General features: G+C 38.8%; 2 protein-coding genes across 3 annotated transcripts in view; both read right to left on the minus strand.

The window, feature by feature from the left end:
- Positions 1-3,584: 3,584 nt before the first annotated feature.
- tmem119a (transmembrane protein 119a) lies at positions 3,585-4,325 on the minus strand. Its single transcript, XM_053325993.1, has one exon. It carries the CDS (start codon positions 4,323-4,325, stop codon positions 3,585-3,587), a length of 741 nt encoding a protein of 246 aa, XP_053181968.1.
- A 4,734-nt stretch (positions 4,326-9,059) lies between these two features.
- The window catches only part of LOC128364460 (coronin-1C-A), a 33,792-nt gene continuing 29,800 nt past the window's right edge, over positions 9,060-13,051 (minus strand). For both annotated transcript variants that reach the window (XM_053324985.1, XM_053324986.1), the window contains exon 11: positions 9,060-11,920. In XM_053324985.1, the coding sequence (XP_053180960.1) occupies positions 11,801-11,920 (120 nt within the window). In that variant the 3' untranslated portion in view covers positions 9,060-11,800. The remainder of the gene's footprint in view (positions 11,921-13,051) is intronic.

The following is a 13,051-nucleotide window of genomic DNA, read 5'->3' on the forward strand; positions in this document are numbered from 1 at the left end:
GAGAACCAGGAGGACACCACATCTGCACCAAAGCATGACTCACTGTGAGGAAGAAGGCAGGAAACACAACATTATCCAAAACAAATCATATCAGGAAACATGAAGCCTTACCTACTTATTACACTATAAAAACTCAAATAAATAGCTCCTGCACGTACCATTCTTCTAATCCTGTATTATCTGCTCCTCTGAAGACTTGGGACAGACTCGTTCCCTCGTGGTCTTTACATGATCCACTGTCCCTCTAAAGATAACCACTGCTGCTGTTGAGAATTCCAGATGCTCATCAAAGTTTAATGACAGCCTTAAGGTGCTGAATTACCTATTCTGGATCCTTTTCACCACCCGTATTGATTGAAAGGTGTTGTTTGTTGTGGCAGAAAGTGAAAAGGGGTTAAGAAAAAAAGAAAGAAAGATGTTCAGTAAGGTATATTTTGCAAGTAGAGAGAAAAAAATCAACAACACCGGTGTCCCAAATATTCCCTTATCTGAGGTTACCAAAGGTCGAGGTTGTAAAAAGTCAAACAGATTGCAAACAAGGCTCAGACAGAGTGCAACCAGGTGGTCCTCTGGCTCATTTGTTTTCCTGTCACTTGGTGGGAAGAGTGAAAGTGAAGGGGTAGTATTTTCTCAAATTATTTAGCACCTTGTTGACAAAAGAGCAGGAAATATGACTCCAGTGCCAGGCTCTGTCAGGTCTCACATTTCAGCTGCCACAGGGTGACGCTGGCTGTGGAGCTGTTGTTGTCATCTGTGATGTTTGATCTTTGGCACATTGATCTGCTCAGGACTAGGATCAAACCTTTTCTTTGTTTAAACAAGAGTTGTGTTTCAGACATCATAGCAACATTAAATCAGATTTTTAATTATGGTGTACCCATACCAACATCAACATATAGAACTGATAGATCAATACTTGCACTGTTCACATGAGGGCAGTATGAAACTGGCTCTCAACATATCTTTCTCAAAAGTTATCATACTGCCAGGGGCCAACTTTACCATTAGACAAGGTAAGCAACTGCCTGGGGCACCAAATACTTATTGTACACTGAAATAATTTGCAAAAGGCCTCCAAAGTACTTAAAATACATATAACTGTATACTTGTACTCTTCTAAACATTGTACCATTACATTTATCTGACAGACAAATGTTACTGGTTTACGTTGTAGATTCAGATTAAAATATGGTGCATTATTATTCATTCAAATATCCAGCATTATATAAAATATTAAGAATTAAAAGTTGTGCTGATAATTCCTCTCTTTCAGTCTTCACTGTTAAGTAAAACTCTGAAAGCAGGACTTTACAGTATTTGTTCTGTGTGATATTAATGGTTTTACTAAAGAAAAACATTTTCAAGATATTACTAGTTTGAGCAAAGATGAAAATAAATGAAGACAGTTTTCCTGGGGCCCCCAAATCACTAAATCCTTCCCTGCATACTGTACTTTTTTTGTTGTAACTTTACTGGAATGAATCAGTGTCACCAAGGTGTGTACGGACAATACACACACTCTTGTTTCGGAGCAAAGTGCTCTGTATGTATCTGCTTCACTGCTCTTGACATATTTAATCTTAATTTAATCTTGTACAGTAGCCAGTAAAGGACAAAGGGGGCTCTCGTCATCTCCAGGCTCTGATACCTTCGGCAGCAGTCGTGTTTGGGTGTGATGGTGCCAGCTGCCTCGCTGGCGCCAATCCTGAAACTGAGGAGGAGCTGGTGTTACTGTGTCATGCGCGCACCACTTAGAGGCTTGAAATGTTAAGTAAGCAGACAGCCTGTCTCCACACAATAAATCTGACAAATCTGACATTTTAGTAACTTTCTTAAAAGTCACTACCCATGATTCTTGGGTGGACTCTCAAAATTACAGACTATACAGACTTGAACATAATGTGTCCTCTTTTTTCCCAGACCTGTGTTTCACTGTTAAACTGATTCAACCATTCCCACTGTGATGCTTGAAATAACAACAGAAACATAATTATCAGCAGTTTTATTAAACATAAGTAAAAGAAAATGGTGATTTTGTAAACAAGAAAACTGTAACTTACAGAGAAAGTATCTGTCTTGAAACATCTGAGGATAAAAATCTGAGGTTCAACGGAAACAAATAATTAAACAGAACAAAATTCAGGCGCATAAATTGTACAAACTGAAGCTCACACATTTGGTTTAGATGGTCTAAATCATGAACATGAGTAATAGGATAATGAGTGGTAGTAGAAAGATTTCAGGTGCTCTTCTCCAGTGTAACCTGAATTTGAAGTCTAATCATGTCAGATAAATATGACAGATCATTTTAAAGTAATATTTAGCCACCAGTTAAAATCCCTATCCTGATACTCATGTTTTTGACTTCAGATCAGAGAAAAAATAACATTATATGCAATAAAAGTATAATTTACCGTATACATAAGTTGCCTATTACTAAAAAAAAAAAAAACCCAGATTCACAAAGTGTTTACAGCAAACAACAAATTAAGTCCAGAATATTTTGGCCATTTTTATGAACCAAGAATAAACATTTAGACAAATTGATACTTAAATAGATAGCCTATAATATTTTTTGGTGTAAAGATTTTGGGTTAGGGTATAAAAGCAAAATACAATAAAATAACAATGCAAACACAAAACAAAATGAGTATGAAAGTAAATATAAAGAAATGTTTACTGTTAAAGTACTGAAGTCCAACAGCTGGAGTTTACTGGCATCTCACTTTGCTTATTTACAGCACCAAAGATTTTGATCTGAACTTCAGACTGATTGAGCTCAAAGCTCTTCACCATGTTCTGACCAGAAAGATTTCATCATTCATACAGCAGGATGAACGGAGGAGATTCCTCTGTCTTGGCAGGCATATAAAGTAATACAAAGATGTGATGAGAACACACGAAGAATTAATATTTTCTTTCATTTTTATTTGCCGAGCCTGAGAAATAAAATACCTACAAGCTGCCCAAAGTTTTAACATCTTAAATGACTTTTTCTTGTCTTTCTTCTCAAAAATATTGTAATATGTAATTGTAAGAAAAACATGTATTTTACTGAGCGATGCTACATCAGCAACACAGTGGTATGATATCAGGATGTTGAGACTTGACAGTAATGATAAAAACTGAATGTAAAACACATTATAAGGTACATGAGGACAAACTGGAAGGCGACCAGCATTCAAAGGGATGGGCCGTCTGTTTGTCCACATCTGCCAGTGATAAGTACTGGCTTGTTAATCTCTGTATGAATTTCAAACTTTGAGACACACGTTTGATTTGTGCATCATCACAACTGAATCTTTGGTTTCTAGTCACGTCATCTATTCCGTTTAGTTATACAATTACTTTGGATTAAGCAACAGGTAGTGGCTCACATTTTCATTAATTTTTGAGTTTGCTCTTAAAGAAGTTTTTTTTTTCAAACAAGCTTCATTTTAATATATTTCCAGTTGTAAAAAATTGTCATTTTAATGACATTTTGATATATTTTGCCCGTGTGAGATGAAATAACGAACCTGTCTGATTCTCTTTTTATTTCATGCGTTTTCACCTTTTATGTCAAAAGCAGCCTTGACCCTCCTCTAGTGGTGGGCCTTTTTAAGATGGCAGGTGCAGACGGGCTTACTAGAGCTGGTGCTGGGACTGGAGCTCTGATGCACCTCCTCTCTGTGCTTCTCTTTGTGCTTGGGCTCTTCTCTCCGCTTTTCCACCTCCTCTGCCTCCCTGACCTTCCTGACCTCCTGGCGAGGTGAAGACCTGACGTCTCTCCCCCTCTCTCCCACCAGAGCCTTCGAGGGCAGGCGCAGGTTCTTGGGGGAGGCCATGCTCTGAGTCTGGACTCTCTTGACGTGGTCAACAGCGTACGGCCTCTCCTGGGTGTCACTTGAATTCTTGCTCCCTGCAGTTTTGTCTGCCATATACTTCCTGGATGGTTGAGCAGGGGGCTTGTAGGCCTCCAGCTTGCGCTTGTGGCTCATGGCAGAGGCGCAGCAGATGATGAAGACCATGACGATGAGAAGGGAGGTCACGACAATGATGATTAGTAGATGCTCCTGCAGGAAGTCGACCACTCTGCTCAGGACAAAGTCCTTCAGGCGGATCATGGTGGTGGTGATGGTGTTGGTGAGGCTGGGAGCACCAGTGGCAGCGGTGACTTGAACAGGTGCTCGGGTGGAGAAAGAAGTCGGGAAAAGGAGTTCCAGCTCTGCATCACCACTGCCATCCATGGTGGTGTTATGGAACAGAGGAGTGGAGTGACACACAGTACAGCAGAGTGACAGCAGGGTCACACAGGTGATGTGAAAAACCAAGCGGGACTTCATCCTCCCTACTAGATCCTGCAACAACAAAACAACAGAAAACTCATTTAAAAGTTGAATTTAAAAAAGGGAAGTATTACTAAGCATTGATCTTCTAGGGATCCTCTAACAGCGTTTCCCAACTTTTTGGGCTGTGAGCTGTTCAACTTAAGAAGGATTTGTCTTCTTGAGTGGTTTCATTGTTAAATTTGATTGAAAAAAAAGATCAATTTAAATACACCTCAGATAAAATAATAAGTTAAGGTTTTACCCATATGGCATCAACTTATGAACAGACATGTGGCTCTGTAAGTGTATTGAAATATTTTTACTGAATGGATTGCCATGAGATCTGATACAAATATCAACGTTTTCACCAATCCAGTGAAATATTCAGCATCTTACTGAATGAACTGGCACAGACATGTTTAATCCTAATGATGTCTGTGATCCTGTGTCTTTTCCTCTTGTGCCACTATGAGGGTCTGAGGTCCATGAGGTTTTAAGTGTCTTGACCACTATAAATTGTAAAAACTTCTCCTCCTTACTTTTTAATGTATTTATGACCAAATACCTACTGACATTAGATAACAACATAAAATGGTGAATATGATTATTATACCTGCTAAACACCATTTATACAACTCAAAGCGCAATGTCCAGCTGTGGCATGCAGACTCACAGAGCTGCCAATGTGGCTTTTCTTTCTATTGTCAGACTATTGATATCAAGAATCAACTTTTATGAACAGAAACATTTTTTCTTCCTGTTTTTCATCATGATCTTGTGACACCTCAGGCTGTGACTCCCTGGTGGGTGCCGAACCTCACATTGGGAACCACTACACTAAAATAAAACTGTGTTTTTAAGGGCTGTTTCCATCTGTAATGTAACTACAGCGTCCATCTTGACTCAGGTTTTTCTAAGGTTTTCTTCCATTCCTTGTCTTACACCAGATCTATTTTAGCAGGCAGCAGAGTAGCCATTACTTATTTGGGGTGGAGACAGTGAGTTTGGTGCTGAAGGCCTTATAATTTGTAAAGTAGAGGGAGGCCACCCATCCACCACACCAAAGCCAGGAGGAAGCTATATTGCAGAGGGTGCACAGAGGCGTGGGAGACCTGCGGCTGTGGCCTCTATATTTACACTGGGCAGCAACTGCTGTGCACCAGCCCACATCAGCCCAAACCTGATGGAGATATTTCTGCTTCCAGAGAAACCTACATTTACTGACAGTACAACTGACTAAATAAACCTCCCATCCAAATATTTCCTACTATTATTATTTCTCTCCATATTTCTACTCTTCCTGTCAATGTGAAGTTAAGACTGAACAAAGTAAAACAGTAAGCTTTGGTGCAGAGCTCAGTCTGTTCCCATTTAAAAATGTGTGTGTAATTGCATGGTGCTTCACTGTGAAGACGAGCTTCTAATCAGGCATCATGCTATGGTGAACCTGCTGCTCCTCTGATTTACAGTGTGCAGTGTGAAACTCCCTCCTTGTGTGGTCAAACATGAAGTGCATTATATATCCTGCTGGACCAGATGGTAGGCTGGGTCTTCAGCCTTGGATGTACAGCTATAGGACTGCATTACCCTTTGAATCCCCATAATTATTTACAGCCATAATTACATTTCCAGTATGTCACCTGTGGGTCCACATTACCTTCAACTGAAGGCCATGCAGACACCAGATATGCAATGAATCCATCCAAGGTACCTTCTTTATAATGTTAATGTTTTTAAATGTACTACAGTAGATATCTTCGGCATCATTTTATACATATTTACTCAAATTTGGCAAAATGTCACTTTAGAAATACTGAGGTGTCAGCTACATTTCAGAATAAAGTTACTCTTTTTTTCCTTTTAAGTGTTTGTCCAGATAAGATGATTTGCTGAGGTTACATCATCCCAAAATATATCCTTACATAAAACATTCACTTTTTACACTCCGTGAACTATATTGAGAATTTAGAATTTTAAAAAATCTTAAAACTTGAAAAGGGATGTACGTTTAGCATGGCTGGGTGATATGAACAAAATCAAATATATTGATATCTTCAACCAAATACCTATAATATCAACATATTGCCCAGCCACAGGTAAAAGTTGTCACAAAGTAAAATACTTAAACAAAGCTTAATAAACTGAAGTAAAGATGTACAAGTATTATTAATTAAATGTACTTAAAAGTAGCAAAAGTGCTCACTCTGCTGAAAAGGGTCCCCTGCAAGACTTAGATTATTATATATCATGATTTCATCATTATTACAGTTGCATGTGTAACTATTATAAACTACTTTATGTATTGTTGAATTGTTACTTTTTTAACAGGTAATCAGGTAAACAGGTAATATTCTATAAGTAAAATCTAAATCATCACAGTAACCAGTAATGATAGCTGTCAGTTAAATATAGTGCAGTAAAAAGTACAATATTAAACATAAAGTAATAGAAAATATAGCTCCAGATTGTACTTAAGTACCTGAGCAATATACTTTATTACTTTCTACAACTGGATAACTGGAGCAAAAGGGTATAGCAGAATTAAAAATATTAACAATTTGAACTATGTTGATCATACAATGTAAAACACACATATAAAACAAAGGTAAAAATATACTTACAGAGTCTTGAGTTATCCTGAGTTTATCTTACAACAGCACGGCAGAGTGCAGAGGACAGAGAAGGGAAAAAGGGGGGAGACAGAACAACAAGAAAGTAAGAGGAAAGTAAGAGTGAAAAGGAGTTTCCAAGCATTCGCCCTCCCTGCTAAGTTATACTGAGTGTTTTTTTATCCGGCTCTAAAAAGTCTGCTGGCTGCAAAATGATGTCCATCCCTCTATTTTCAGCTTCTCCTCCCTCTTTCTCTGCCTCCCATCCTCCATCTTCATCCTCCTGCCCTTGAGAGGCAGCCATTTAGGATTGGACTTTTAAAAAAAACAAAAAAACCCTTTACATTTACTTTAATAATTACAGAGAGAACAGTCATGCAGAAGTGACACTGTATGTTATTATTTTCTTGTACATAGATCAACACTAAACTTACATAGATGCCTCTTTAAAGGGTTTCAATTTGAAATAAAAGTGTAATTTACAAGATTTTGTATTGATTCATTTAAAGCTTGACTTATTAAACCTGAGTTTTCTACTTAAAAACTCACATTAAAGTTGGTACATCAGTCCCATGTTTTAGGGAATGGGGTATTTCTGTCCTTGGCGGGGCGAGTCCCAAGACTGCTCTGCCTCCCACTGAGCCCTCTCTAATTAAGTTGCTTTGATTACAGCCTGTGAGTACAGGGAATACAAGACCAGTGCAGGGAGAAAGCAAGCCTCTCATCCCAAAACATATGTACAGAGCGAACATATAAACTTCATGGTCTTTTCAACAGCACTTATCTCTGGATGTGTCTCTAAAGATGAAGGAAATCTATTTAAGGCAACTCATCAACTCAGCTCACCCTCCTCTCTGATTTTATTCAGACAGACTAATCCAGGCAAGAGCTGTTTTGACAGTTGGTGTGAAATGTTGAAATGTTGATTTTATAGTAGGTCAGTGAATTAAGGTGGTAATTAACGCAACTAGAGGACCTAAAAGTAAAGTATGTTTTAAAAATGTTTGAAGTGTCATTTTCTTTAAACCTTTCTTCTCCACAGCTTTGCAAATTATTCCCCATCTCTAGAGGCCATATTGAAAACTAGATGGAGAGATTCTTCACACACATTAATATATGCACAGCATGATTAAAGTGCTTCACACATTGTTGTAATTGCCATTACAGCACATCAAATAGCTTCGTGACTCCCAGCAGTTCTTTGTTTCTGGATGCTGCAACTCATACTTGTCATCAAGTGTTACAACCTTTGACACATAGTACTGAAATAGTGTGTTAGGACATTTTTGATTCAAACACAACAGCTGCCCTGTGAATAAATGCAATAAACCAATGAGTCACAATAATGTTCAAAGTATCATGTCACCTTAAATTTACACTATGGGACATGTTATGCTCCACAGCTTTTTAATGATGTATAGTTATGTATTAATGTGGCAATAATCAGCACAAAGGATTCATGTTACATTTTCAGAACAGTGTAACTTGACCTTTTTTCCTGTCAGTAAATTCAATGAAAACACCAAAAGCAACAAAGAACATGCTACTAACAGGTGTAGTCTGAGTCACACACAGTTATACTGGATGACGTTCTTTCATCAACAAACAGGACCATCAGAGTTTATTTCCAGTCGATCCCACATAACCCAGCCTGCTGCTGAGACTATTCACAATCTAATGTGTATTAACACACTACTGAAAATAGTCCCTAAAATGCACCAGTCATTGCAAATTTTGCTTTCTGAAAACTTGAGTGTCTGGCTGTTTAATTAGGAAATTAGTTTTAATGCAACTAAATACTTGATTTTTAAAGCGTTAAATCTCTGAGGGAACATGTGAGGTTGACACAGGACAGGGACGGTGTAAAGCACTGAGAGACAGACTCATACATTGTTAGTTTTGCTCTTTCCGTGAGGTTTGCTGAAAAGAAAATATTGGACAGTGCCAGCTTCATTCTCCTTCAAACATTTTCAGGCTTCTGTGCTGTAATGAGCACTTCTCCTGGAGTGCAGATTCAGATATGTCGTTCTTCCAAACCATGGCTTTCCTTAAAAAGGCAGCGTTGACTGCAGGCTGTATGGCAGAATACAAAAAAAAACCTCCACCACAAACATTTGTCAATTCAAAACTACACAATAAGCCCATTTTAAAAATTCTTTATTAATTTCTTATAATCAATGTTTGATACTTGAAGCAAGAATAATGAACAAAAATGCTGAGCAGACCTCCACGTGAGGCTTCATCCTGGTTTGTTTTCTTCTGATTTTCTTTCTTGATATTCATACGACCTCCAATAACAACAAGAGGCTTCTGCTTTTCTGATGATGCATTATGGCAAGGTGCAGGGAACACAGACAAGGAGAAACATTTAAAACCCACCTCCCATACAAATACCCTCTTCAGCACAACCACAAAAAGAATTTAAAAAAAACAACAGAAAATATGGTCATGTTATTTACACAGCTTTCACTCTAGACCTTAATTACAAACATACATCTATCTTTCAACTGCACATTTCTCCAACCTACAATGTCCCTTTGGATCGCTATTCACTACTCCTCAAAACTTAGCTCGTGTGCCAACAGTGCAATAAAGAATCCATAGAGTGGCAGTCTGATATACATGATAGGGCAGTATAATTCAGAACGACATTTCTGTCACACCCTAGATTTCTTTCACTAATATTCTAGTTGACTCGCTGCTTTTGAAGTCAAGATGACTGACGGCTTCTTAGTTTGACATCATCTTTTTAAAAATGGCTTGAATACCCGTACCAAGGTGGAGTGTCAAGATGTCTGTGGGCGCAATGCCTCTAACAAATCCTGATCAATAACGCTGCCTGGCAGATTGTGAGATGTGTTGGCAGGACTTCACGATGTCAACCCGAGTCCTTTGAACTTAGTGTCTGCAATAGCTGTAGCACCTTAAAGTGGTTTCAAATCTGGGCACCTATCAAATCTTCCATTTACTACACAAATCAAACTACTCACACAACAGTCCTCTACAAACACTTCCATGGTCACCTCTATGGCACTTTCAGGTCTTTACAGTGGTAACAAACATTGAAGGCAAACAACAGACTGAACCATTACCCGTCTCAGCTTCCCACTGGGAAACAGATCGAAAAAACATCAAGAAAATAGAGCTTTTATCGTAGCAAGACAGCTCAGATTGGACAATCCAATGGTTTCTTGTTTTTGTGATAACTATACTGAAAAGGGGACATCTGAGAAAAAAACCATTAAAAAACCCAAGAAGTGGATGTGCTAAGAGGGATATAAGCACAGCTGGAACAAGAAACAGGCTAAAATTAACAGTGAAGCAATAACCCAACTATTCAATTCATCCAAGTTAGAGGCAAGTCTTGGACGTTCTGCTGTGAGTCCATTTCATCACCCCACCCCCATTTCCCTCCCCATAAGAAACAAAGCAGGAAAATCCAAAGTGACAGATACCCAACAGGCCAAAGACATGAGGCACATATTCACACAATCTAGGCCTTTAAGGTCTGTCATGAACAGTTTCTGTAGCAAGTTTTACCACTAGACGGTTTTAAATCCAGTCAAGTCGACGTGTGATTACTTGGTGTCATTTATCGATTACTGTTATCTTTGTACAGAGAATAAAGATCTGAGCTGGAGATGATCTGTAACGCAAAGCGGACCAGTGACACAAAATAATCCCACTACACTTGACTACACCTGTGTGTTGAGCGAGCCAGTGCACAACAAACGCTGAGGTTGGTGACTGAACCTCTCACAAAAACAAAGCAGAGCTGCAGAAAAGTTTGAAAATCCAGTTGGTTTTTCCTTGGGCAGCACGTAAATGTTGTAATAAAAACCAACCAAGTGTAAGTGAGTCACTACAGTAGAGTGTTGACAAAACAAAGAACGTTGTAGGAACACCCACCCACCCCCCACACAACACACACACCAAGAAATGCCGATGAGATTTGTGGAATGTGTTTGTCGTTTTCCAAAAAAAAGAAAAAGAAAGAAGAAAAAAAAAAAGAGCACACAGTGCGTGTTAAAGCGCAATTGAAAGGAATGCATGTTTTACGTGGATTATTGTGTCCACTGTCAGTAGAGTGTCAGAATGACGGGAAGCAGTGGGAATGAAAAGAAATGCCAGAAAGCAGGTGCTGGTTTCTGCAGCTTCAACACAGATAGCAAGAATTGTCATTTGAGTGCTTGATGTGGACTGTGGCAGCTAAATGTGTTTTTTAAGAGTTTATTTCCTCTAGAAGAGGAGACGTCGATCTTTTGATAACTATCCAATTAACTTATTTTAATTCATAGCAAAATTGTAATGAAATCCCTCCTCGAGAGACTACACTGAGCTTCCCTGTTTGCATTTTAAATATTCCCACAAAAAGACAGAGAGAAAGAAATACTGTCCAGGAGCTGTAAACAAATTTTTCCAACATAATCATTTTGGGGGTATGTTAACATTAAACGTCGAGACCTACTTAAAAATATTTGGGAATACAACAGTAAATTGGGACTGTTCAAATTGGAATTTTCTTGTCAATTTTGCTAAAATGAAAAGGAATATGTAAGAACTTTTTATACAAGTAGACAAAATAAAAAATGACTGCCACAGAATAAAAAGGAGGGGGGGGGGGGGGGGGGGGGGGAGTCCTTTGTCACCAAAAAGCAAGAACATTTTCTGCTAAATTTGCCACACGTCCTTCTTATTCCACCTGTGTTAAACTGAGGATTGGGGGCTGGCTAAGAAAAAGTTCATCTGGAATGTTGCTAGGGATCGTTGCTAGGCAGGCCTCAGACGAAACACTGTCATTGAGATAGGCAGTGACTGGTCCCACCCACCGTCCAGCCAATGGAACGTCCTGAATTGTAGCGGGGGTCGAGTAAAGGGTCCTTAAATGGCAATTTTAGACATTTGCTCTTCAAGTTTGATGATTCGCTTCTCCTGACTGCTGACCAGGTCCTTGAGGGATTTGATTTCTTTCAAGATCTCTTCCAGCTTGGCTTCAGATTTCTGTGGGAGACACAAGGGACAAGTTTGGACTTTTTGGCATATTTGAACAGTGCAAACAACTACAGTCAGAATTTACACTAATGTCAAATCTAACTCTAAGTCAGTGTTTCCCCCTGAAATGTTTGTAGCAGTGGTGCTGTGTGTCAGTAACCTAGCAACACTAAGAACATTTAGAAAAATAATAGGGCTGCAACTGATTTTTTCGATTAATCCGATAAAAAAAAAAAAAAAATTAATATCCACCCCTTCATTCAAAAACAAAACATTATTTCAAATTGACAATGCAAAAAAGTGCTCAAACAACATGTTGCTTCTTGGACGTTCCTGAATTGTTAAAGTAATATGAAATTATAAATAATAATTCATACAAAACAACATGTATGCTACACAAAAAGAGGTATTTTCTGTTGTTCAGTCGACCTGAGCTGTTGGAACAAAAAATAAAAGATAAATAATAATAATGGTTTATTTTTGTAGTTATCAGTTCTAGCGCACATACAAACTATGTGCGCTAGATTCCCCTGCTGCTCTCCTCATCTCCTGCTGCTGACTGAGATCTGAGCAGGTAGAAGCTGATAGTTCACTAACTATAACCAGGGAGCACACTGCAACAAGGTTAATGATCCACACAGTGACATTACATCATTGATATGACACGCAAAAGTGATAGAAAACCAATCGTTTTTTGTGCGTGTGCATACGTGTGCAGCGGCGCCGAGAATTCAACAGCGGCGGTGTGCTGTCTGAGCACAAGGCAAGTCGGCACAGTGCAAAAAACACCACCTGTGTCATGAGTCTACAGCCATGCCAGCAGCTCTGGGAGGCTGTATTAAGCTAAATGCTGATATGAACATGCAGATATAATCTTTACCATGTTCATAATCATTGTTTAGCATGTCAGCATGCTAACATTTACTAATTATTACAAGACAAAGTACAGCTGAGGCTGATGGGAATGTGGTTAGTTTTGGACAAGTGGGGAACATGACCTACATAGAGCCACAAAAACAGTCAGGGACTACAATGTAAACGCCATGTGGCAGGGCCTGGTACTCTGAGGGTTAACATGTTTCACCAGCAGGCTGCACTGGAGCCCACTGAGCTATGATTATAGAGCAGAACTGTAGAGAG

Source organism: Scomber japonicus, chromosome 9, assembly GCF_027409825.1.
Source record: "Scomber japonicus isolate fScoJap1 chromosome 9, fScoJap1.pri, whole genome shotgun sequence".
NCBI lineage: Eukaryota > Metazoa > Chordata > Actinopteri > Scombriformes > Scombridae > Scomber > Scomber japonicus.